We start from the raw sequence: 27061 nt of genomic DNA on the forward strand, positions 1-27061 counted from the left end.
GGACTGACCTTGAGTATCAAGTTAAGCACACTAAATACCTTTTTCGTCACTATGTAGTAATGTAGTACGTCTACTACACTACTACATCCCTCTCTCTGCACATCCCAGCTTGGAAAGGGTTAGCCATGCTACAGTGCTCCTGGGGCACAGAGGTGGCAGCTTAGCAGAGCACCCAGGTATTGAACCCACAACCATGTGATCAATGTCCAGATCTGCTCTGCTAAGCTTCTACTGCTACAATCCTGTGATAAGCAGAGAAGACCTGGGTATTGAACCTGCAACCCTACGATAAGCAACATAGACCTGGGTGTTGAACCCATAACCCTATTATTAATAACCGGGTCTGCTCTGCTAAGCTGCCACTATTGTCACAATCCTGTAATAAGCAGAGAAGACCTGGGTATTGAACCCATAACCCTATGACAGGCAATACAGACCTGGGTATTGAACCCATAACCCTATGACAAGCAGAACAGACCTGGATGTTGAACCCACAACGCTGTGGTCAATATTCAGATCTGTTCTGCTACAGTTACAAACCTGTGATAAGCAGAAAAGACCAGGGTATTAAACCCACAACCCTATAATAGCAAAGCAGACTCCGTTATAGATTGCAGGGTTGCAGGCTCAATACACAAGCCTACTTTGCTTAAGCTGTCACCGTTGTCCCAATCCGGTAAAAAGGAGAGGATACCTGAGTATTGAACCCACAGCCATATGATAGGCAGAGCAGACCTAGGTATTGAACCCACAACCCTGTGTTCAATATTCAGATCTGCTCTGCAAAGCTGCTACTGTTACAACCCTAAAATGAGCAGAGCAGACCTGGGTATTAAACCCACAACCATCTGATAAGCAGAGCAGACCTAGGTATTCAACCCACAACCCTGTGATAACCAGAGCAGACTGGAGTCATGAACCTACAACTCTGTGAGACCTGGGTATTGAACCCACAACCCTGTGATCAAAAACCTGGGGCTCTAACCACTACCCCTTATATCTAATGCACTGCCTTAGATAAACATCCCATAGTCTCCAGCTCTTACTTTGTGATCGCTTGGTTGCCGCAATACGGCACTACAATCAAAGCTGCTACATTAAAAAAAGTAGCAGCCCTGCATCAGTGACTTTTAATTACAGCTGATGCGGCCAGAAGCAGCGTCCCAGAAAGTGGGGGCAGCGTAGCGTGAGGAGCCAACATGCTGCAGAGGTCTTTAACTAATGGAACCGGCTCTAGCAGAGCTCGTATCTCAACAGGGTGGACAGCACTGAAGCTAGAATCGAGGCAGAGATCTGATCTGCTCTTTCCTTACCTCTGTGGGTCGTTGACCTCAACTGCGAATTTCTTCTCGCGGAAATACAAGTTCTCAAGCTGCTTCCAGTGAAAGATCTACAGAGAGAGAAAGAGGGAGAGAAACACACACATAAAGGAGAGCAGGTTTACTCAGTGCTGGAACAGTCACGAGAACGAGCTTTGAGGAATCATTAGGTAAACAAGAAGTGTTTGATATGACGCTGGCGCTAAACAAACACTCCCATCCTTTCAGTATGCAACTCCGAGCCCTCCGCGCTATGGAAGTGCCGAGAGGCATAACAGTGCACCAGAAAAACGCAATTAGCCGGCGTCGCTATTGACAAACCGCTCCTCGCAAAGACCCACTGAACTCTATGCGGCATCAATATCAATGCATTTAGCTGGGAGCAGCGGACGGAAAGGCATCTGCCATCAGGTCAATTTAACACGGCCGGTGCTGGTGCCACAATGAAACCACAGCAAGTCAAGTCCTGGTTGGAGCAGACACTGCTTTCCAGATCTGAACAGACAGACAGCTGAAAACAGGCCCCCAAAACAAACCAACAGACAGCGCTCGAGCTCATCTCCAGCTCTCCCAGGCTTGGAAACATCTACAGCACATCCAGCAGCTACTATATACACATATATCTCAACCTGCGGGGGCGAGGATTTACGAGGAATGTTAATAAACCATCTCTGCCAGGTACCGGCAGCGAGACGCTGCCATGAGCGTGATGACGGACCGCCCAGGAACAGCTTGAGCTCAGAGGAGATAGTAGAGGACACAACCTCAGGTGCTTTGAAAGGCACAAGGAACCGAAGGCCAGCCTGAAAGGAACTGAACCGAGTAGTGCCATCCACGTTCCAGCGAGGAGCTCGTCTCATTTTTTTTTTTTTTCCAGGAATTCAAATGACCCAACAGTTCCTTCTTTCCAGGTAGCGTTTCCACAAGCCATCCTCAAACGCACACTTCCCCTCAGATAACAACCTAACCACCTCCTTCAGGCTGTGGTGTGGCTTGGTTCTCGATAAAACAGAGCGCTTACCGGTGGAGGCAGGACAGAAATCCCTGAAGGGTTGGTGGACAGGTTGTGTCCTATTCGGTAGGTGTCCTATTCGGAGTCCTGTGGTAGAGTAGAGTAGTTTCCCACAGGGTTGGGGCTTCCTTGAACAATACTCTCTTGTATTGAGTGAGTGAGCGAGTGCGAGCGAAAAAGAGAGAGAGAGAGAGAGAGAGAGAGAGAGAGAGAGAGAGAGAGAGAGAGAGAGAGAGAGAAAAGGTGTTGCAAGAGTTTCAGCCGAACGAGTCCCTCCCAGTCGCAGCTCCTCCTACCTAGTGACATCACATGGGCTTCAGCTGTAACCTACCTTCAGCAGACGGACACTTGTGGTGGAGTATGCGTTTCTCAGCCCCTCCCACTCATTCTCTCGCTCGCTCTCGCTCTCTCCCTCTCTCACTCTGACTAAGCCTACTCTTTCAGTCCCTCCCTCCCTCTTTCCAGCTTTGACTTCACCCCCCCGGTCCAACCAGAGGAACAGGTTACTCTCACAGACGGCCACAAGCCTGCAGCCCGGCCTGCCTCAGCTCTCTCCATTCAGTCCAGGTTTCCGCACACCCTTCCTCAGCCGCTCATTTAGGCTCGGAGCTCCATTTCCTGGTGTGCAACTCTTTGTCAGATCGTTCCAGCAGCTAAATCACACGCCACCTCCTGTTGATCAGCAGCGCTACCTCCCGAAGCCTCCCTGGGCAAATATGCATGGAATCCACCCCTTTCTTTTAATCATTGATAGCCGGCCGTGGCACTCCTCACCTCTCCACGAAAACAAGACCTCCCTCTCTCACGCAGCTCCAGCTGACACCCGGGAATGTCTCACCTCTTATCCGTCAGAGGCCACCAAAGATCAGGGCCTATCCCTGTTGAACACGCTGATAAACACGGAGGCCTCGGAACCTGCACTGCGATTCTCATCAGGCTCGGTTTTGCTACAGCAATGGATGCACGGCGGTGCCACGTGTCAGCATTTGGATGCAGATGTCTAATGTCTAAATAAAAAACAACCAGCCAAGATAAAGATCTTTTCCGTAAGCCGCCTGGCTTCTGCTGAATTTCTACAAAGCAGGGCCAGATCCGCATAACAGCTGTTTGCTGTAACCCAACTGAATACAAACAAAAAGGGGTGGAAATTCTCCCGGCCGTTAATTACATGGCGAAACAAGGGGAGAAAAGAAAAAAACCCACAGACCCCAAGACACTTCTCACTGTCTGTATCTGATACATGGGATAAACATCTAGAGCTCATCCAATTAGGCCGTCTCTAAGCAGCAGGGGAGCGATTCATCAGTTTAACAGCAACTCGGACGCAATTATGATAACACTGGCTGCTGATCAGATCCACGCATCAGTTTATATCGTCCAGAAGAAGTTTAGGAGGTTCGTTTAAAAACTGCTGACACAGATTTGATGCACAGGTGTGGACAGCCATGCTTAACTGAGACGCACTGTTGATTTTCGGAATAACTTCAATATGCAGAATTTAGAGCACCATTTTTATTTATTTGCAAAATTATTTTAACTCATTTATAACAGCAGAATGTGTCTTTTGGCCAAGGGTGTCCAAACTTTTGCATATGACTTTAAACTGCATCAGTATTGGCACATTCCTAACCTCGTCTGATTAGACACACTAAATGGACAAAAGTATTGGGACACTGATTATTTTGTTGAAGTAACAGTCTCTACTGTCCAGGGAAGTAGGCGGTCTACTAGATTGCCAGGATGTTGGATGACCACCACCTCATTTCAAAAGTATTGGATGGAGCACCATTATCCATCATTCCAGAGAACACAGTTCTTCCACTGCTCCACAGCTCAAGGCTGGGGGCTTTATACCCCTCTAGCCCACGCCTGGCATTAGGCAGCATGGTGCCATTAGGTTCAGACAGGGATCTCTACAGGGGCTAGACAAGCTGCGTGTGTGTGTGTACATTTGCACACCAGTGTCAGCAATAGGTACAACTTAAAGTAGCCGAATGCATTCACTAGAAGGGGTGTCCACAAATATTTGGACACAGTGTTTGATCAATCCACTTTTAGTTGATGATCTTACTGCATTACAATATATTAGCCTCTACTGTAAATGTACAATTATACATGCAACAAGAGAGGTGTAACAGAACACACTAATATATATATATCAAAGTACCCAGAAATCCCTACTAATATTCAAATTCGGCTGCTTTAAGGGGATACTTCAATAATGCACATAGAAAAGCACTGCCAAAAGAATGGGGTGCACTGGAGCATCCGCACAAGAGCCTTAGGTCACCATGACCAACACCAAGTGTCTTGGGCAAAGCCCCTGAGCACTGGACTGGAGCAGTGGAAAGACGGTGCTTCATCCAATACCTTTGGGACGAGCTTCCTGACCTCACTCACTGCTGCTCTCGTGAGGCTGAATACAATCAGGTCAAGTCCTCACAACAACGTTCCAACGCCTAGTGTAAAGCCTACCCAGATAAGCTGAAGCGGTCACTGCAGCAAAGAGGAACAAACACCATATTAATAACCTTCAGAAGAATTTCAGAAGAAACAGTGAATGCACAGGTGAACTACACCTTCAGACATCTGGTGTACACCATAAACTTCCTGCTTTGAACAAAGGTGACGATGCTGCAGTCCTGCCTTCTCAAATTAGCAAGTGAATGAGTTTCAATGGGGACAGTCTTGGTGGGTCGTTAGGCGGGTCTGGACGTGTGAATGAGTGACTGATGCTTTTCTCTAGCAATCCACAAGGCATGCTTTCCATGTACCTGCCTGCTGCTGCAGACAGACATGTATACATACATGTACAGATTAAAATAAGTGATTAAATATATGGATTAAAAAATAAAATTAATGTATTTATGGGTTATAAATGCAGTAACATTAATAAAATGAATAAAATGCAGGTATTGTAGTGCAGCAGTCCAGCGTCACTTGAAAACACTGCTCTTCTGGAGAACAATAAAAAAATACTCAAATTTAATACAGATAATACAGATATATTTTTAAATTATCTTTAGATAGGGATATGATTTTGATAACACTTTACATACCTAAAAAATGAATATGTCTGTTTTAAGCATATGGCTTTTGGCTTAAAACATGATATTGTTGATTTAATAATTATAATAAATAAATAAATTAATTAAAATAAATACATAAATGAATAAATCTCAGTAAAAGGATGACTGTGGAGATTTTTTGCTGAGATTTATTCATTTATGTATTTATTTTAATTAATTAATTTTATTATTATAATTATGCCTTGACTCTTTTCACACTAACAATGTTTTGGTATCACTTTTTTGGGGATCACCTCATACATGCTTAACTAACCTTCAACTGAATATCTATTCAATGCAATTAATCTCCAAGTTGAATGAAGTAATGATTGTCTATTGAACATAACCCTACACCTAACACTAACCTTACCATTACCTTTACCCTCACCCTTTTAGGGTTAGATATAAGGTTGGGGTTAGTTTTTAAGGGTTGAGGTTAGGTATAGGGTTAGACCCCATAGAGCAGGCCTGCTCAATCCTGGTCCTGGAGATCTACCACCCTGCAGAGTTTAGCTCCACCCTGAATCCCTGAAACACACTGGATCCAGATAATGAAGGCCTTCAGGAGCAACTGAACATTAGAGACCGCTGTGTTGGTGCTGAACTCTTCAGGGTGGTAGATCTCCAGGACCAGGATTGAGCAGCCCTGCCATAGAGAGTCACATTCAATTTACATTCAGCTTACACATCGAATAGATATTACAGGAGGGCAATATGACGATATTTTAACGTACAGTGATCAATTTGATCATCATGATACACAACATGCTTTTCTAAGCATATCAATATATCGACGGTGCTTTAAAAATTAATAAAGCTCAGTTAAAAATAAAGCTCAGCTGCACTGCTTTGTTTATATATTCTGAAAATAAATGGTCCTAAGTATCTGAATAGTGTTTTTCTAAGAATCTGATGCTACTGATGCATTTTGTCTGTTATCACATGTATTGCAATAATATCATATATAGTGAAAGAGACTTTAAATATGTAATATTTCTACCATAATAGATCTTCAGCTGGATGTTAGGTAAGAATCTATGAGGCATCTATAATGGACCGTCCAAATAAGGTGTTCCCAATATCTGAATGCCCAAATAATCTCAAATAACCGTCTCTCTCCTCCAACTTTCTACTTTCTGAATGACAGCAAGCAGGAGCACACTGTTTACTTAGTAAACATCACATGAAACCTTAGCTCATATATGGAGACGTCTAGCTGCCTCTTCAATCAGTCATCACAACCGAATACCAGGATGTCTAGTGTTCTGGTATTCTGGCCAACCCATTCATCCTGGAGTTTCCAATCAGCTTTGAAGCAGCATTGTGTGAGAATTGGTATGTTGTGCCCATGTGCTCCCCCTACAGTTAGGGAGTATAATTCAGTTTTACTCCACTGCTGTAAATACAAACCACACTTTGAGCGCTATTAGTATACACACATTCCTGGACAAGCTGTGAGATCCAGCAGAAACATGTGGGCTGAGGTGGTAGAGTAATACTACAGGATTTTACACTAATATGACTCTATGGGTTTTGCAGCGTTACACGGCAGTTCTGAGAGAGGTTCTCCTCCTGCAGCTCCACCAGTAGCAGCAGCGGAAATGCAGAAATGACGGAGACACCGTTCTCCCTGTTTCGGTCAGTGGAGCATCAGCATGATAATCCTGAAGCTGCTGCTTTAAAGATAAAAATAATACCTAAATACCTAAATGTTGCTTTAGACAATAAAACAGCTGAAGTGATGATCTCCGATTGGCACAGCACACAAACATGCACACACACACCTGATCGACTTCCATGAGTCACAGCAGCAATAAAATGAGGCACTGTCAAACTATGCCAGGCGTTCGACACACCTTGCATCAACAGCATGACATTTCCTTCCAGAACGGACCAGCGGAAATGAAACATCCAAATTAAAAATGGAGGAGGAATGTAAGAAATGCAGAAATGCATGATGACAAGATAAGACCTGCTCTTTTAGAAACTACACCATTACTTGGAAAATGGATAAGCAACAACGAACAATTTGGAATATTAATGGGCGATTCTTCATCTTCAGGTTGTAAATTCATAATAAAAATACTGTGTTATCAAATAATCAGCTTAGCTAATAAATCTAAAATCACTCAAAAAAACAGCTTTGATCTCATTTCCAATTCTGACTTTCCATAATGTGTTTCCATAATAATGAAGAATACACAGAATGTATCATTTTTGTTCTCATCAATCCAATTTTTTGCATATTTTGAATAATACATCACCGCCCCAAACACTTAATTATGTTGTAACCATGGGAACATGGAGACTGACAGGGGAGCACACGTCCGCCATGTGAAAAGAATGACGTTCTGATCCCAGATAAGTGAGTAATCCGTATTCCTTCTAATTACAGTAGTTTTATTCAGCGACATTACCGTTTATATTAAATAGATGTTAAATAAAAAAAATAATGATAAAAAAAGAGGGAAAAATATATTGCATTATTATGTCATTGTATACATTATTTTATAATTATACACAAAACTAAAAATTGTTGCTAAATTTATTTTACAAGTGTAAAGATGGTTATAAAAATAATAATAATGCAAACTAATCCAAAATCTTATTCAGAGTATTATACAGGCTACTGCCACTGTTATTTCTCACATTATCTCCATTAACAGATGTGTGTTAAAGGTCATACACACCTCACTCATGCTGGCACAGTGTTAAAAAGATTTCCGTCATCATTCAAAACACTGGATTCCTGCAGTTACTACAACAAGACAGTGTGTGTTGGGCCTCAGGCCAGGGAGTGACACACCACTGACTTTCGTAATACAGCCAAGCTCTCAGTGCCTCAGAGCTACACAAGAAAAACACAACCTTCCTGCCAGAACAGGTTGACATGTCCCAGTAGATTCACCAACAGTACTGTCACCAAGAGCAGGACGTCCTCTATATTAAAGAGACCTGATCCTGCCGAAACGGTTAATGTGACCAAGCCTGAATTCACACCAGACGCGACTCATCAGAGTCACGAGCAATCCAACACAGGCGGCGTCACGTAGCGGTTTCAGACGGGAGTATCAGCCGCTCTGCTGATTCATTTCTAATGAACCAGTTTTACAGCAGGTCTAAAATGATTATTACTTATGGTTGTGCATAAAAAATAATAAATAAATAAAAATAAAATGCTGAAGCGTTACTTAAAAAAATTATTCTAATTAGTTTTGGGCTGAAATTTAGATTTTTTTTCTGCATATATTTGCCTGGAGTTGAAAAAATGTCCATCTCAAACTGCAGGTTGTCCAGATACCACAGCAACCACCTAGGAACATCATAGTCACACCATATCACCCACTTAGCAACATGTTAGCAACCACCCAAAACTTCTCAGCAACCATCTTCCACTCCTTTTAAGAAACCTCCCATGGAACACGTCTCGCAACCACATAACATACCTCAGCAACCACCAAGTCAACTGTAGCAACCACCTAGGAACACCCCAGCACTTAGCGACAGCCTGGGAGATCTTTACCTGCAAAGCAAGCACCAAGAACACCAAAGCGACTGCACAACAACAATCTGTCAACCGCCGTGGATATCACAGCAACATCAGTTCCACCCTAATGACCACCACATAGCAACAGCCTAGCAACGTGCTGTTGTATCCACTTGAGATGCACAATCGCGCCGCACTTTCCTTCAGGAAATTCACTTTCGTAGTTTTAGGTACAGTTTAGGCACTTCACCCTCTCTCACTGGTAGTGTGGTGTGATGGGGGGCGGCACTGTAGTGAAGGGTGGACAATATGGCCAGTAAATTAATGTAGTAATTAAATGTTAAAACTAAAACTGAGTTGGTTGCAGATTAAATGATTCTCCACGTGTTTAATTACATATTTTCTTGATTCTTAATATTGTGTAAATAAATCAATAAATAAATAAAATTCAAATTTAAATATAATTATCCTGTAGTTTTAGAGGACAATTGCTATTTATTTACTAAAATCTACATAATGGAAAACAAAACAGCCTAACAGACTTTGCTCATTTTACATTTTATATAATCAATATAATAATTTAGTGTATGTAATTAAGCAAATAAACAGTAACTCGACCATAAAACTAGGGATGCACTGATCCATCTTTTTCTGTTCTGATACAGATGCCGATACATGAACTTTGCGTACCGGCCGATACCAATCCGATACCTTTGTTAAATTAATAAGCCATATCCCAGACCACCTGGGAGAGACTTAAGGCATCAGGATGGATGTAATCATTACTTTACTAACTTTATAAACAAACTATAACAAATAAACACATATAAATGAGCCCAATTTTTTATTGGGTTTTTATTAACTGTGCTGGACCTCAGCGCAGTGTTGTCTGGGCTCAGGACTTTTATTTTGAAATTGGAAGTCTGTGAGACTAAAGAGGAGTGAGCAGCTCCTCCCTTCTCAGCTCTTCTTATATGGTAGCTGGATTACTAGCTGATAGTTGATGACAGGTCGAGGGCACACCGCTGGTTGGATAGGTAGAGTCTTCCTGTTTGCTATGATTTGTGTATGATGTCTGTGGGTTACTCTGATCTGATCCTGGGTTATGAAGCCTAGAAAACCGGCGGTGCGAGAATCAGGTTCCGTGAATGGATCAGTCCTTTGGATTAGACTAATTATCCGATACCTGATCCAGCTAATATTGTTAGTATTGTGACCGATATCCGATCCTACTCTCGGATCAGTGCATCCCTACATCAAACATGCAGAAATCTGTCTCTGTAGATGATGTGACCAATTTAAAAAGCAAGAGGGAAGGAAATATGACTATCATAGGGGTGTCAAAACTTTTGCATATGCCTGTTATGAGCAGAAAAAAACTAAGAATCAATAAACAATAATATTCTAATTAAAGTTCGAATAAATTGGTGCATACAGCTCTTCACTCATCAGCAAAGCAGTAGAGCTTCTAGTGACTTCTAGTGAGGAAGCTGGCCTTCACCCTCTCAGCACTGGAAGTGTGGTGTGATGCGGGGGGGGGGTAGAGTCCTAAGTAGTGGGTGGAAACTGGAAATGACTAAATTGGGGGAAAAAAACCCAAAAAGTCACTCAGGGTGGGTTTAGTGTGAAATGCTTCGCTCTAGAAAAACCTGCGGAGTCAGAATTCTTCACAGTGGTGGTGAATGGACCCAGATGTCTGATTATGTGAGGCCTATAAAAAGCTCCCTCACAGAAAGTGACTCCACCAAAAGCTTAGAAGTGCTCTGCCTGACGCCTGAGGCACGGATTTAGGATCGTTCCTGTAGGTTCCCTGCTGGACTACCCTAGCAACTACCCTAGCCACCCTCAAATAAAAAAAAAGACCTGGGGCACCTCTGCAACCATAGCAGCCACCCAAGATACCCTAACCTGGTTAAAAGGTAGAGATGCACAGTTTGCTTGGTCAGTTTTGAATAAAAGCTTCCATAAATGAATCATTTGACCACAAATAATTTAAAAGCATTAGTCTGATTCTCCAGTGAGTTTAGAGTGAGATCAGACTTACTGTAAAACCTATTGCAGAAACATTGGGTCTCCATAAATCCATAGTACAGTGCAGGAGCTGTTCTGCAGAGACTTCCCCAGAGAAATCAATAGGGTGCAAAAGTTTGTGCACCCATCTCAGGCCACAGTGATCCAAACGCTAACACCCAACCAAACATTTAGCAAGTCACATCAACCACTTATAGAGCAGAGAACTAAAATTTGCTTTATTGGTTTTGATCTAAGAAAATAAAAAAAAAAATAAATAATAATAATAAATAAATAAATAAAAATGTATTTAAAAGCCCACCAGTCTGATTCTCCAGCAAGTTCAGAGCAAGGTTTAGGTTTCCTGTGAAACCTGTTGCCATAAACTTCGGCTTCCTCGCGGTACAGTAGATGGATGCTTTTCACAGAGCAGGAAAGAGCGCTCTTTAAAAGCTTTTTAATCTGACGACCCCCCGGGCGCGAGACCCATCCTCTGCTCCCTGCGCCCCCCTGCGCCCCCCTGCTAAGCTAATTGTGTTTTGTTGCTTGATCAATTGTTTGGACCCAGAGAGGAGCACAATGACGGGGGACGGATTTGCATAATGAGCGGCCCACTGGTAGCAGAGGAGAATACAAAGGCTAGTCTGCGCTGACAGCAAGCACAATCAATACTGGCACGATGACGGGCGCGCTCTGATGGGGGGCTGCGGACGCTTAGAAAGAGAGTGTAAAAACACTCCAGAGAGGGAGCGAAAGGATGGGCGGGCGGGCGAGCGAGCAAGCAAGCAAGCAAGGCTGGGACAGAAGAAAGAGAGGGAGGTAGGGAGAAGAAAGAGGGGATAGATCTAGAATGAGGCCCCTCATGGCCCCCCACCCACGTCCTTATTTTAACTTTGCCAGGGGAAGAGATGCCTGAGGAGGAAAATGAAGAGTGAGGGACTTTTGCCCGGCTGAATCCCAAATGTCTCTGCATTGGTCTTGTAGTGAAGGGTGGACAATATGGGCAATAAATGAATTCATTAATTAAATGTTTTAAACTAAAACATAATAATAAAAAGATTCTTCTCCAGTTTAATTACATACTTTCATGATTTTCTTTGTGTGAATAAAGCAAACAAACAAAATAAAAACAATCTTCTACATTAGGGAAATGTAAATATTGTCCTGCAACTTTAGAGAACAATTTCTATTTATATTATTAAAATATTATTTTAATATATTATATATTATTTCTATTTAATATTTATATTAAATTTACTAAAATTAACATAATGGGAATAAATTATTTTTATTATTTTATTTAATTAAGCAAATGAACAGTAACTCTGCCATAAAATGTACAGAAATGTGTGTCTGTAGATGATGTGGCAAACTTAAAAAGCAAGAAGGAAGGAAATATGACTGTCATAGGGGTGTCCAAACTTTTGCATGACTGTAATGAGTAGAATAAGTTTAGAATCCAGAAACAATATTATTCTAATAGTTCTAATAATAAAAAGATAATAATAAATAATAAATCTAATAATAAACGAACGCATAATTTTTCGATATTGTGAAGAATAGGCCTTAAACAGGTCGATCATAAAGTCTTTAAGCATTTTGGCAACAACAAACATTGAGCAAAATATACCTATTAAAAATACTACAAATACTTATATACATAATAATAAACATAATAATAATAATTATAATAAATAAATATATATTGATTTTTGAGTGACATTTAATTTGATACATTTTATGATGCATGCAGTTGCTTATTATTTTATGATATAAGAAGTATACCTGTGACATTCCCAGCCCAGCATCCAGGCAGTCATTTCATGACCTATGTAGATCACTATGTAGGGAGTAGGGAGCTATCTGAGAGTTAGACGAGGTGCAGACTGGAGTGGCAGCGCCAAACTGAGCCAACCTCCCCCATCAGACACCCTGTCTATGGCTGCCAACGAGCCAGTCTGAGCCCCTGCCTCCCAGCTCTGCTCCCCACAGAGCTCTACAATTACACCTTCATCTGGAGGGCTGGGCTGCAGAGGGACATGCCCATTAACGCTCTGCCACTGGGCTGGGCACACACGCACCCAGCTGTGCTCTCCTGAGGGTTCGGCTAATGGACGCCAGTAAGCGCGCTCTGTAATGAGGGGGTCCTGGGGGGGGGAATGCTGTGGCGCTGCCAAATGAAAAGAGCAAAGTGTGTATACATCTTAAAAGGAAGGGCAGAAAGCCAAAATCTGTCAGGGTGAAAAAGGGAACAGGGAGATAAAAGTGCTAATTAACGGCGGATTTACGGGAAAACGCTACTTCTTAAATTTAACATCAGCTTCTTTTAGTTAGGAAACTTTTTTGGTCACACTTTATTGCGATCGTCCCAAACGGCACATCTACAAACGCTTTAATTAAATTAGTGTCAGGAGAAAGGGTACAGTCTAGGTAAATTCATGTCCCCCGGGGTACAAACTATGTAAATTCACCCTTAAAAAGGTACAACATGGTCCTTTAGGCCTAATGAGTTAACAGGTACACCATGTTCATAAATAGGCCTACCTTTTCCAACCGGCAGGCTACAGAACCCTGCGTCAGCCAGACAGCCAGCCACGGGAGGATCACCCTCATGAACAGCTGACCAGTAGAATCATCTGCCTGACCAAAACTATGGTTTTTCCTCCAGACACTCTAATCCTTATCATCCAGAACACTGTTCCCCACCCTTTAACTCCCATGCATGACACCCATTCGTGCACCACTGTTATTTCCCTACATCATATGTCCAAATGTTTGTGGACACCCTTTCTAATGAATGCATCCAGCTACTTTAAGGCGCACACACAGCTTGTCTAGTCCCTGTAGAGAAGTACCGCCAATAAATTAAGGCACCATTGCCTATTGGCACTATGCTGCCTAATAATGCCAGGCGTAGGCTACAGAGGGGTATAAAGCCCCCCCCCCCCCAGCAGCATTGAGCTGTGGAGCAGTGGAAGAACTGTGTCCTCTGGAATGATGGATGGTGGAGCTCCATCCAGTACTTTTGGATGGGATGAGTTTGGGAGTTGGGGTTGAGGTGGACAAGAGCTCTTACATGTGAGTGATGTTACACAGGTTGGAGAAGGTCGAGTTAGGAGTCTTGCCCAAGGCCTTTTTTTTTTGGTGTAATGTGGAGAGTTTGCCATGGGGAGGGCAGTGTTGTACCCACTATGCTAAATCTCTCTTAATAGACATTTAGAGTAGGGCTGGGTGATATGGTAAAAATACTATACCATGATATTTGAAGACTTACACAATAAACATCAGTATCCACAGATTCAGATACACTACTATTCAGATCCTCTCCTGTACTGAATACAGTGATTTATACTCTATAACATCTGCTGCTCTTCATCTAATTAACCCAGTCTAATTACACTGTTAGTAATGTTAGAAACCTGCAGCTGATCAGTAGATGTTTATTAAGCACTAACAGTCTCCTCCTTATGCTTAGAGAAGCTTATTGTTATCCCAATAACCAAATTTATCACAATACGATAAAATATCGCCATATCGCCCAGCTCTAAATAGAGGAATATTCTTATTAAACTTACATTTATTTGGATAGCACTTTTCACTAACTCACTACACAGCAATTCAGAGATCCGGGTTCGAGCCCCTTTTGAACAAGCCAATAGAAACCTTGAGAGGAACCAAGAATCACAAAGGGGAACCCATCCTCCTCAGCACCAGTCAGCACCGGCCAGCACAACAGAGAACAATGCGAACACCTAACCTAACTAACTAATTAGCATCAGGACGAAACACACACAGACCTCTCTGTTGAGATCAGCACCGCCGGCGTGGTATCTCATTTTAGCCGATCATTCACACCTTGCTGTCGTTCTCAGAGTCTACTCCAGATTCCCCGCCTCCACTCAGCCTTTTCTCACAGATGCTCTCTCTGTGAGCTCCTGACCAGCCGATGAAACATTAACTCGGAAGGGAAGGTCCAGAGATAAAGAATTTAAAAAGGGAAGACGTCACCGCGTCCACAACAGCGCCACTGCCAAATGAAAAGAGCAAAGTGTGTATACATCTTAAAAGGAAGGGCAGAAAGCCAAAATCTGTCAGGGTGAAAAAGGGAACAGGGAGATAAAAGTGCTAATTAACGGCGGATTTACGGGAAAACGCTACTTCTTAAATTTAACATCAGCTTCTTTTAGTTAGGAAACTTTTTTGGTCACACTTTATTGCGATCGTCCCAAACGGCACATCTACAAACGCTTTAATTAAATTAGTGTCAGGAGAAAGGGTACAGTCTAGGTAAGTTCATGTCCCCCGGGGTACAAACTATGTAAATTCACCCTTAAAAAGGTACAACATGGTCCTTCAGGCCTAATTTTGCAGCCGAAATGAGTTAACAGGTACACCATGTTCATAAATAGGCCTACCTTTTCCAACCGGCAGGCTACAGAACCCTGCGTCAGCCAGACAGCCAGCCACGGGAGGATCACCCTCATGAACAGCTGACCAGTAGAATCATCTGCCTGACCAAAACTATGGTTTTTCCTCCAGACACTCTAATCCTTCCACCCTGCTTATCATCCAGAACACTGTTCCCCACCCTTTAACTCCCATGCATGACACCCATTCGTGCACCACTGTTATTTCCCTACATCATATGTCCAAATGTTTGTGGACACCCCTTCTAATGAATGCATCCAGCTACTTTAAGGCGCACACACAGCTTGTCTAGTCCCTGTAGAGAAGTACTGCCAATAAATTAAGGCACCATTGCCTATTGGCACTATGCTGCCTAATAATGCCAGGCGTAGGCTACAGAGGGGTATAAAGCCCCCCCCAGCAGCATTGAGCTGTCGAGCAGTGGAAGAACTGTGTCCTCTGGAATGATGGATGGTGGAGCTCCATCCAGTACTTTTGGATGGGATGAGTTTGGGAGTTGGGGATGAGATGGGGTGGTGATCATCCAACATCCTGACCTGGACAAGAGCTCTTACATGTGAGTGATGTTACACAGGTTGGAGAAGGTCGAGTTAGGAGTCTTGCCCAAGGCCTTTTTTTTTTTGGTGTAATGTGGAGAGTTTGCCATGGGGAGGGCAGTGTTGTACCCACTTTGCTAAATCTCTCTTAATAGACATTTAGAGTAGGGCTGGGTGATATGGTAAAAATACTATACCATGATATTTGAAGACTTACACAATAAACATCAGTATCCACAGATTCAGATACACTACTATTCAGATCCTCTCCTGTACCGAATACAGTGATTTATACTCTATAACATCTGCTGCTCTTCATCTAATGAACCCAGTCTAATTACACTGTTAGCAATGTTAGAAACCTGCAGCTGATCAGTAGATGTTTATTAGCACTAACAGTCTCCTCCTTATGCTTAGAGAAGCTTATTGTTATCCCAATAACCAAATTTATCACGATACGATAAAATATCGCCATATCGCCCAGCTCTAAATAGAGGAATATTCTTATTAAACTTACATTTATTTGGATAGCACTTTTCACTAACTCACTACACAGCAATTCAGAGACCCGGGTTCGAGCCCCTTTTGAACAAGCCAATAGAAACCTTGAGAGGAACCAAGAATCACAAAGAGGAACCCATCCTCCTCAGCACCAGTAGGCACCGGCCAGCACAACAGAGAACAATGCGAACACCTAACCTAACTAACTAATTAGCATCAGGACGAAACACACACAGACCTCTCTGTTGAGATCAGCACCGCCGGCGTGGTATCTCATTTTAGCCGATCATTCACACCTTGCTGTCGTTCTCAGAGTCTACTCCAGATTCCCCGCCTCCACTCAGCCTTTTCTCACAGATGCTCTCTCTGTGAGCTCCTGACCAGCCGATGAAACATTAACTCGGAAGGGAAGGTCCAGAGATAAAGAATTTAAAAAGGGAAGACGTCACCGCGTCCACAACAGCGCCACTGTACCTTTCTAGGCTTCAGCTTGTCTTGTTGGTCATACTGAGCAATGCCTTTGTAGCTGATTCCCAGCCACCACGGGAGCCCTTGCTTGTCCTGTGAAAAGCAAACAGTGGAAAGTTTCAAAGGGAAGTGGTTAGAGAGTGTTATTGAGGCAGGTACCCCGTTAGGCTAGCAGCATTAGCAAAACATCAAACACACACCGGTTCACTAGCATCGTTTGAAATCCACAGATGGCTTTAATCAGCTCGGTCAGCAGACTTTCGTTTTTTAACACTGCTGCTAAAAAAGATACACAATATGTCCAAAAGTTTGTGGACACCCCTTCTAACGAATGCTTTCAGCTACTTTAAGTTCCAGCCATTGCTGACACAGATGTACAAATGCACATGCACAGCTTGTCTAGTCTCTGTACAGATGTACTGCCAATAGATTAGGACTCATAAAAGCAGATAAACATAAATATGAACCCATTTGCTCCATGCTGCCTAATGCCAGGCGTGGGCTAGTAGAGGGGAATAAAGACCCCCAGCATTGAGCTGTGGAGCAGTGGAAGAGCTGTGTTCTCTGGAATGATGGTGGTGCTCCATCCAGTACTTTTTGGGATCGGCTGGGGAGTTGGGAATGAGCTGGACTGGTGATCATCATCCAACATCCTGACCTCACTAACGGTCTCAATCAAATCCTACAGAAAGCATTCTTCCCTGGACAAACTTTTTTTTTAATTATTATTATTTTTTTTTTTAATTACCCTTGATTTCGGAAGGAACAGTAAATGAGCATTTTAGCATACCTTCACTTCGTAGTAATGAACCCCATATGCTGGCAAGGATTCAACCAACAACAGATACCTGTTGATGAAAAGCAGAGGATACATACTGTAAATGGGAAATCATGGTAAATCAATGAATGGAGTTCTGTTCACATCATAGTCTTATAACTGGTAGAGAGAGAGTTCAGAGTGATGCTCGCTCTGCCATTTAAACACCAGCTTTGAGCTAAGACGCTTTTGGGAACCAGCCCTGTTTTGACTTTACGACTGGCAATGTAATAGAGCTTAGTTCTGATTGGCTGTCCTGTTAATTCTGAATCAAAAGTAAATAAATAAATACAGTTAAACTATGATTACTTTGAGGGTGACCCTCATTTCCATTATAGCAAAACATAAAAGTTATTATTGTTATTATTATTATTTTTTACTTTTAATGGAAGTCAATGTAGAAAAGTATGTCTGTCTGTTTGGAGCATTTCTATTGGTTCATTTATCATAAGATTTAGATTGTCAAACTGAAAAATGGCAAAAATACACAGAAAATAGGAATTGCATGGTAAAAACATTTCATAAATTAGTACAAAATCAAATCAAATTAGAATATCATTAAAATAAAAAATTACAAATGTCCAGTCAGAGATAAAATAATACAAAAGAATCAACAAATAAAATAATACAAAACACAAATAATAGCTAAGCAGTAACTACATATTAAAATACTATAAAATTCAAGATAAAAAAGGAGATTTTAGGAGTAAAAACCTAATCAAATTAGAATAATCCTTCAAAATCAGCAATGTAAAAAACAAGAATCAGTAATACATACATTTTATATAGAGATTTTTAATAAATACAGATAAATTAAAGAATGGAAAATGTAAAACAAATGTAATAGCTAAGCTAAAACTATAAATAAGATTTAAGATAAACAATAAATAATGACTAAATATGAATAAATGCTCAGTCCCATGTTAGCTACTATAACCTCATGACAGATTACCATCGGAGGAAAGGCAGGGGCGATTGATCTACACCGGGCCCAAAAAGTTAAATAAATAAACAAACAACAAGCTGACGGAAATGACCTTGGTAGTGAGAAGTGGGCTGCTAAAGCAGTGTGGCTTAATTAACAGACTGTGACCCTTTCACAAACAAGCCCACAGCGGGGGGACACGAGGCTGGGCTCTAAATGACCAGCCCTGCATCTCTTGGGGTGATGGTGAGATAAATGATAAGAGACTTACTGTACGATGGCTTTTCCTCGGGTGAGTCCCTTGAGTGTTCTGTAGTGCTCTATTACCCTGTCTTCACTACAGAGAGAGAGAGAGACAGAGACAGAGAGACAGACAGACAGACAGAGACAAAGAAATGAGTCACGATTCACACGTGCAGAATAAACAGTAATTGGGGGCCGGGCTGAACGGGCTGTGAATGTGCCGTCTGAAATAATGACCGCACTCCTTAACCAGCCAGACACACAACTGCAGTGTGTTCATCCATGAAATGCCATCTGGCCAACTGTCCTGCCAATCACACACCCTCTGCTTGGTATCTCCTCTAATTACACTATACACACACACACACACACACACACTCACTCACACACCCCAACAGAAAGTGGCTATAAGGCAGGAGCTTCACAGCTGCTTCTGCACACGTGCCCTGACACACACAGCCATTTCTCTGCACACGCTCCAATATACCAACCCATCACTTGTTCAGTCCAGCTGCTCGGCCCTCAGAAAGGCCTACTGATCGAGGCCTACATGTCAGGGGGCTGCTATCCTGAACAGGTGCCTCATCACATCTAGGTGATGACAGTCAGTCGATATTACATCAGTTTATTAAAGCTACATTCCTTAAGTAGCAGTTCAGATCTTAAATTATCAGCAGCTTCAGGATCATCATGCTGAAGCTCCACTGACTCTCTAACAGGGAGAACGGCGTCGCCGTCATTCTCACTCCGGGCCGGACGGAGCGCTGCTGCTGCTACTGCACTATGGAGGTTTGGTGGTAGAGCTGCAGGAGGAGAACCTCTCTCCAGAACTGCTGCTGTGTAACGCTGCAGAACCCATAGAGTCATATTAGTGTAAAATCCTGTAGTGTTACTCTACCGCCTCAGCCCACATGCTTCTCTATCTTCAGATCAAGCTTCTGGAGCTTACCTCAGCTTGTCCAGAAATGCATGTGTACAGCATGTCCTTTAGCAGCGATGTTAAATTCAGTCTTCGGGTCAATAATATGACTTCCATTTCCCATTAAACTACATTTATTTCTGTTGTTGAGTTTTCAGCATTGACATTTTTGTTACAAATACAGTGACTAAGTTAATTTCGCTGCATCGTAGAACCAATTTTATAAAATATTAAACTACAGAAAGTAGGGATGCACTGATCCAGCTTTTTCAGTTTAGATTCCGATACATAAACTTTGCATATCGGTCGAGACCTGATACCAGTCCGATACCATTGCTGTATTTATAAACCGTATACCTCACCATGTGGGATAGATTTAAGGCATCAGGATTGACTTCAACATTACTTTATATAATATAACAAATTAACACAGATATAAATGTGCAAATTGCAATTTGTCATTTATTTATTTGCACATTTAGTGCAGTCTCACACCAACAAATTAGTGAAAAAAAGTGAAAGGATCGGTTCCATGGATTGGCCTAATTATCCACTACTCAATCCAGCTAATTGAGTTAATATCTGGACCGATATCCGATCCTAATATCGGATTGGTGCATCTCTTATAGAAAGTATATTATATTTAAGCTATGTTAATATTAAGACTTCCCCCCCCCCCACAGAAGACGTATTCTGTACAGTAAACCATGGCTATATGAAGACATGGCATGTGTCTGCAGTGTGTGGACACATGTTGGGGTTGAGGCCCCTAAGTACAGTATACCCACTTATCCAGACACCAGTATACCACTGGCTAAAGTATTATTGTAGCATGGAAGCTGAAAGTTACAATTAAGCCCACTAGAGGTGCTAATTAACTGCTGCTAGAGAGAAAATGAAGGCTGTTTGAGGCAAACTGTAAACCTGTGAGTGGAGGTTTAAAAAATGGTAAATGTCACTTACCAGTAGGCCAGCGAGGGGTGCTCCTTTAGGACAGCGGTGGGGAACGTGGGGAGCTTCTTCAAGTCTGTTCTTGCAGCTTCATCACTACAAAAGAACATCCTGCTTTAAAAATACATCACCAAAGTAATAAAATACATCACCAACTTTGGGTAAACTTGTAATGCACCAAACTGGGAATCCTGGGATGGTGAACCGATTGATCCTGACTCACTAAAGATGCAATTTCCCCATTATTATTTTTATTATTATTATTATTATTATTATTTACGTTTTCTGCATAATTCAGTCGATTGCAGGTCAATTTAGAGTGGGTTCGGTGTAAAATGGTTAATTGAAGAGGGATTTGCAGACTCTGATTTCTTTACAGTGGTGGTGAATAGACCCAAGCTTTATGTTTGCAATACCCTCCATGTACCTACCCACTCTGCATGGGTTTTAAAACAGGCATCAGGTCAAAACCTTCACTACTGAAGGTTTCACTACTTACATCAGGCAGCATTTCTGGGGAAATCTGGTATAAATTTAATGCGATACAGCTTCAGATGTTCAATTCCCATCCCCTGAACTGTCTACTATTCTTTAAATCACATCACTCTAAACAACTTTAATTAGATCTTAGTTGGGACAATATATGAATAACTGATAAAATTCCTCTTTAATCTAATGAAACATATATTTTCATATATTTCATATATTTTGATGGATCGGGTATTGGCTATTTTAATTCCAATCCAGTTTCTAAGTCTTTGTTTTAACCCTGGTGTTCAGAGCACCATCCGGTTTCCTTAAGGCACCATTAATGGACGTTATCCCCAGCCGGCTGCAGCAGCAGCAGCAGTGCGAATGTTCTCAAAAAGTAAATAAAGGAGTTGAGGTTCTGCAGTGTGGAGCTATTTTACAGTGGAACCTGAAAACACACCATAATATCTGACCCTTTATAAAACTCTCACTGAAACGCTCAGTTTCACCAGCGGGAGAACCGGAGAACCGCTCACTCGCCTTTCTGTGTTTATAAAACCAATCAATCTGTCCAATGTCATTTTAATTCAACAGTCCAATTTAAGTTATTGAGCAAACATACATTTAAAGAGAGTGTGTGTGTGTGTATACACACACTGTGGTTAAAGTATTCATTCACCTACACTCTAAAACAGGTTCTATGGTAGTATAAAGGTACTAGGTTTTTGACTTAACAACACTTTTGCTTTAGGTTCTATACAGAACCACCTATAGAACATCAGAACTTTTTACAAGGCAAAGAAGCATTTAAGCAATAAAACAGTAGTTTGAGTTCCCCTGTTTTTTTTTTTGTTGTTTTTTTTACAGAGAACCCTAAAAAAAGCCCCCATTCTGAATGAAGATCCTGTGTTTGATCAGAGCAGACGGTTATTCATCTAAACCCAAAACACAGCAGGTCTAACACTGATAACCCCTGCAGAAATGGAGCTTATGGATATTTCACAGATATATCTCAGGGGGTTTGTTGACACCACTGGGGTTTATCTTTCTTGGAGTCTTGCTTAAGCTCTGTAGATAAAGATGAAAACCTCCTGAGCTCAGAGAGTCTCACCAGTCCCACCCTGGCACTCTTAACAACATCTGCCCTAAACTGTGGTCGACATTTTAGAACAAACCCTGGACAATCTTCTTCCCAGTCCACGTCCCTCTGAGTCTATATATGGCAGAACCATTCAGAACCGTGAGCCAAAGTCTATATTTGGCTTCATGGAGCTCATTTGGTCCGCACATGCCTCATATCGCTATAGATTAACGCTACAGCCAGTGTCAATCTGCTATTAATGGTAATAGCATTTTATCTCGGTGGGGAGAACATGTTGTATATCACTGTCAAGATGGAAGATAAAGCTACCTGTGAGTCACTCAAAGCCAACAGGCGGAGCAAAGCGCCTCTCAATTAGAAAGCAACAGAGAGAAGTGCTGCCCGGCCGGGCCCGGCGCTACTAAACTAGAGCAAAAGCCGCACAAGCCACACATTCTCCAGGGAACGTCTCGCGCTTTAAACTCGTTTACACAATCTGGTTTATCCACCTTTTCTCGGCCGAGCTGCGAGTTAAGCAGGCTTTGCCATTTTCTGGCCAGTCACCGGCCTGCCCACCCGCGGTCATGACTGCAGCAAGTGGGCATTAGTGCCAAACTCTTTAAAAGGGAGACTCGCTTGTCAGACTAATTACCAGGAATATCTAAGGGCTGCTATGGACTGTATGGTGTGGACCAGAGTGTGTTGGGACTAGAGCTGGGCGATATGAAGAAGAAAAAAAAATAATAATAAAAAAAAAAAAGCACCAACAGCCACCAAATACTCTCCCATACTGAGTACCATGATTTTACCCAAAATATGCTGCACTACATTCAATTAAATACCGGAGGAAAATTCTAAATATCAGGCTATACAGCAGTCACCCAGCCTGTTTACCATACTGCCATCAGGCAGGAGATACCGCAGCATCCAGGCCAGAACAACCCGGATAATGAACAGTTTCTACCCACAGGCTGTCCGGCTTCTGAACAAACTGTGAAAGACCCCAATACCATTTCACTTGGCCACTTTCCAATATTGTTATTTATTTATATATCGCTGCTACAGTTAATATCACTAAGTCACTTTATAAATTTTTTATATATATATATATATATATATATATATATATATATATATATATATATATATAACTTGAGAAGATAATTAGATATTTATTATAATTATAATTATTTATTTATATATACACGCATACATACGTGTGTGTATGTATGTACGCATGCACGTATGTGTATATATGTATGCATAGCGTTTATATATATATATATATATATATATATGCATAAATAAATGCTATATATTATATATACACATACACACACGTATGTATGCGTGTATACATAAATATATAAAAAAAAATTTTTTAAGTATCTTCTTAGATTAACCTGCCTATATAACATGTTCTACAGTGTTTCTACATACGTCTCTCCTGTAATGTTGTGTATATTCCATTATGGTATTATATTGCAATTATTTTATATTATTTTACTTACATTTACATTATATTACTTATTCTATTTTGTTTAGATTTGTTTGTTTGCAGTTTTTTTACTACATATATATATATATATACATACATACATACATACATACATTATATATATATATGTATATATGTATATACATGATGCTCAAATGACAAATAAACTTGAGAAAACTGGCAGTGAGCTGCAGCGTAACAGAGCTGTAGGCTCAAGTCTGACCCCTCTGGGCACAGCTACTAATCTCGACTGGGCAGCGCTGCATTCACAAGCGCTCTTCTCTGCAGGAGCCGGTACTTTTAACAGTTCAGCGATTCATGGTAGATGTTTGATGGCATTAGCCTGGCTGCAGATGGGCTGGGCGGGTTGACTATGTGGTAATGTACAGTATGCCGCAGCGCTCTGACCACATTGCCCAGTCAGCAACCTGGAATTCATTACTCCGTCTGCACTATCAAACGGCTCGCTGAGGGGGAGCCAGGCCTCCACTCCACAGAGGAGGAACAGTAATGTGTCAGCTATTCCACTAAAGACTTAACCACCCCCCGCGGAGGGGAGGATGTTTTATTGCAGCGATGTCCTTCAGCTACAGTGAGGCGATGTTGATTTCCCTTTCTTTTCTATGGGGTCTGGTCGCAGTGGTGGGCAGGGCAGCGTCGTAAAGCAGCTAAAGAGGGCAATTAAGAGATTTTCCTCAACTGCAGAGAAATGAGAAGTGAGCTTTAATGGCAGGATACAATCAGATCGCTGATGTGTGCTGTGGTGCAATGTGATACCTTCATGTATGTTCAAGCCATACACACTAAAGCAGGAGAGTATAATATCGGTATCAGCAGATCAGTGTGTAAAAACTCACTATGTGTCCAAATATTTGTGGACACCCCTCTTAATTAATGCATTCAGCTACTTTGAGTTGCACCCACTGCTGATACAGATGTGCAAATGCACACACACACAGACACACAACTTGCTGAGAAGTATTGCCAAAACAATAGGACTCTCTGGAGCAGATTAACATCAACCTGATGGAACTGTGCCTAATGCCAGACAGCAGCTAGATGGTCATAAGGCCCCAAGCGTATAGTGTTATCCTAATGTCGGTTCGTCCAATTACTTATGGCCGTACCACTTCTGTACCTCGCCGAATTAAAGCTCTGAACTATATACTGTATGAACTCATATTGACTGCCTCATCAAAGCCATGTAGGTGGAGTACAGAGGCAAAACCACAAAACCTGTCCACATATTTATGGACCTAATTGTATCTGCAGAGATCTCCCAGAGATCATTTTCATAGGAACGTTGCCTAAAATTGTGCGCCTCTACTTCTAAACGGAGGTTTTCTCCCACACAAGACGACCCAGCTCTAATTAGAGGTTCCTTCTGGTTTTGGAAGGCAGGCGCATTGCTGATGACATCACTAACCAGCCCGACGCCACCTGTTTGTCCGCCAAGGAGCGATATCTCTACTCCCTCATGTTTCATGTCTACCCAGGCTTAAAGACAGTGTTGGAGGAGGGCAGGGTGGATAGGGGAAGCTGAAGGGAGGAGGGGTCCTCCTCTACTCATACTGCCCTAATCTCCTGCCATGCTGCTCCACTACAGCTCCCATGCATTATGAGGAGGATTTGGGGGCCCTCGAGGCACAGGGGTAAAAATACAAGCTGTTGGAGGGTGGAGAGGACAGTGCTTCAGTCTAAGCCTGGTGGCGGTGGAGATGGAGGCTCTCAGTTTGAACTACTCGGCTGCTCATATTTATTGCTCTCTTGGAAAGGACAAAGGCTACATGAGAAGGAAATTGACTTGCGTTACACATCTTTACACAAAATCTCGGTGTGTGTGTGTGTGTGTGTGTATGGCATTCTACAGTAATCCTGCTGGCCCCAAAAAGCAGAACATGTCGTTATTATTGAAACTCCACTCAAAGCTACTGTATGAAGAGTATGGAAACGTACACGCCCCCTACAGGTGGACCTGTACAATACTGCAAATAATGCTCAGATGTACTCGAGCAGCAAATTAGGGATGCACCGATCCGATACTAGGATCCATGGAACCGATCCTCTCGCTTTAATTTGTTGGTCTGAGACCGCACTAAATGTGCAAATAAATAAATGACCAATGGCAGTTTAGTACATTTATATCTGTGTTAATTTGTTATTATATAAAGTAATTAAGTCAATCCTGATGTCTTACGTCTCTCCCACATGGTAAGATGTACGGTTTATTAATTCAGCAATGGTAGCGGACTGGTATCGGGTCTCGATATGCAGAGTTTATGTATTGGTATCGGAACTGAAAAGGCTGAATCGGTGCACCCCTAGTCCAAATTCTGCTTTTTTTAGTTGTAAAACTGAGATATGAGGCTAACGCCGCTAACCAACACTGGAACTCCAGTGATACCCGAATCTTTTACGAAACTACATGCCCTCACACGTCTCTCAACCTGCTGAAACCGAATCCAGGTCTTCTTTGAGGTGATATAGACTTGTCAATGTGGTCTGTAGAACTTTCTCAGAGCTATAAAACACTAGCAGATCACTCCCTGGTTCTGCACCTTAAATTATACCATGGCCTGAACCACATCACCATGTCCATGCCACCTGGATGTGGTTCAAAACCAACTGCCTGATATACTTTGTAGGTCCGCCTTGTGCCCACCTACACAGCTCTGACCAATCTTGGCGTGGACTCTACAAGACCTCTGAAGGTGTCCGGTGGTATAGCACCAAGCACCAGGACATTAGCAGCAGTTCCTTCAAGTCCTGTAGGTTACAGGTGGGACCTCCATGAGCATCAATGAGCCCTGGGCTCCCAGGACACCTGTCGCTGGTTGTTCTTTGAGCACCCCACAACACAAGACCTGCCTGATGTTTTGGAGATGTTCTGACCCAGTCGTCTAGAAAATCACAGTCCTTCCAGAACTGGCTGTTCACTTGCCGCCACTGGGACCAGTTAATCAATCAGTGTTATTCGCATCACCTGGAAGTGGTTCTAATGTTATGGCAAGTGTAAATTGTAGAAATGTGAGGCGGTTGTGGCAAAGCACAACACTTTCCCCCAGATAAAAGGAGGTCCATTCACAGCACTGAGTGTGCGCACACACACACACACACACACACACACACACACACACGTCTCTGCTTTCACTCCACATGACGCCCAACGGCGCACAAAGCTTTGTGTTTAAATAATGCGCTACGGGGCCACAGGAGGGACAGAGGCCAAAAAGAGAAACGGGTTTAGCCCTAAACCACCAGCTCATCCACTCTACCGTCCTGATGTTTACAGATCACCCCTGGCTTCGCTATACGCTGCCGCACCGC

General features: G+C 42.3%; 1 protein-coding gene across 4 annotated transcripts in view; it reads right to left on the reverse strand.

The window, feature by feature from the left end:
* Positions 1-27061, reverse strand: part of frmd4ba (FERM domain containing 4Ba) — a 96862-nt gene that overhangs the window by 15100 nt on the left and 54701 nt on the right. For 3 of the 4 annotated variants that reach the window (XM_072684906.1, XM_072684904.1, XM_072684905.1), the window contains exons 8-12: positions 20697-20780; positions 18843-18908; positions 17620-17677; positions 16836-16922; positions 1314-1390 (exon numbers count right to left, since the gene is read on the reverse strand). In XM_072684906.1, coding sequence (XP_072541007.1) covers positions 1314-1390; positions 16836-16922; positions 17620-17677; positions 18843-18908; positions 20697-20780 — 372 coding nt within the window. Of the gene's footprint in view, positions 1-1313; positions 1391-14693; positions 14877-16835; positions 16923-17619; positions 17678-18842; positions 18909-20696; positions 20781-27061 lie in introns of those variants that run through there. The other variant, XM_072684907.1, reaches the window with a different exon arrangement.

This window comes from Salminus brasiliensis, chromosome 7, assembly GCF_030463535.1.
Source record: "Salminus brasiliensis chromosome 7, fSalBra1.hap2, whole genome shotgun sequence".
In the NCBI taxonomy this organism is placed as follows: domain Eukaryota; kingdom Metazoa; phylum Chordata; class Actinopteri; order Characiformes; family Bryconidae; genus Salminus; species Salminus brasiliensis.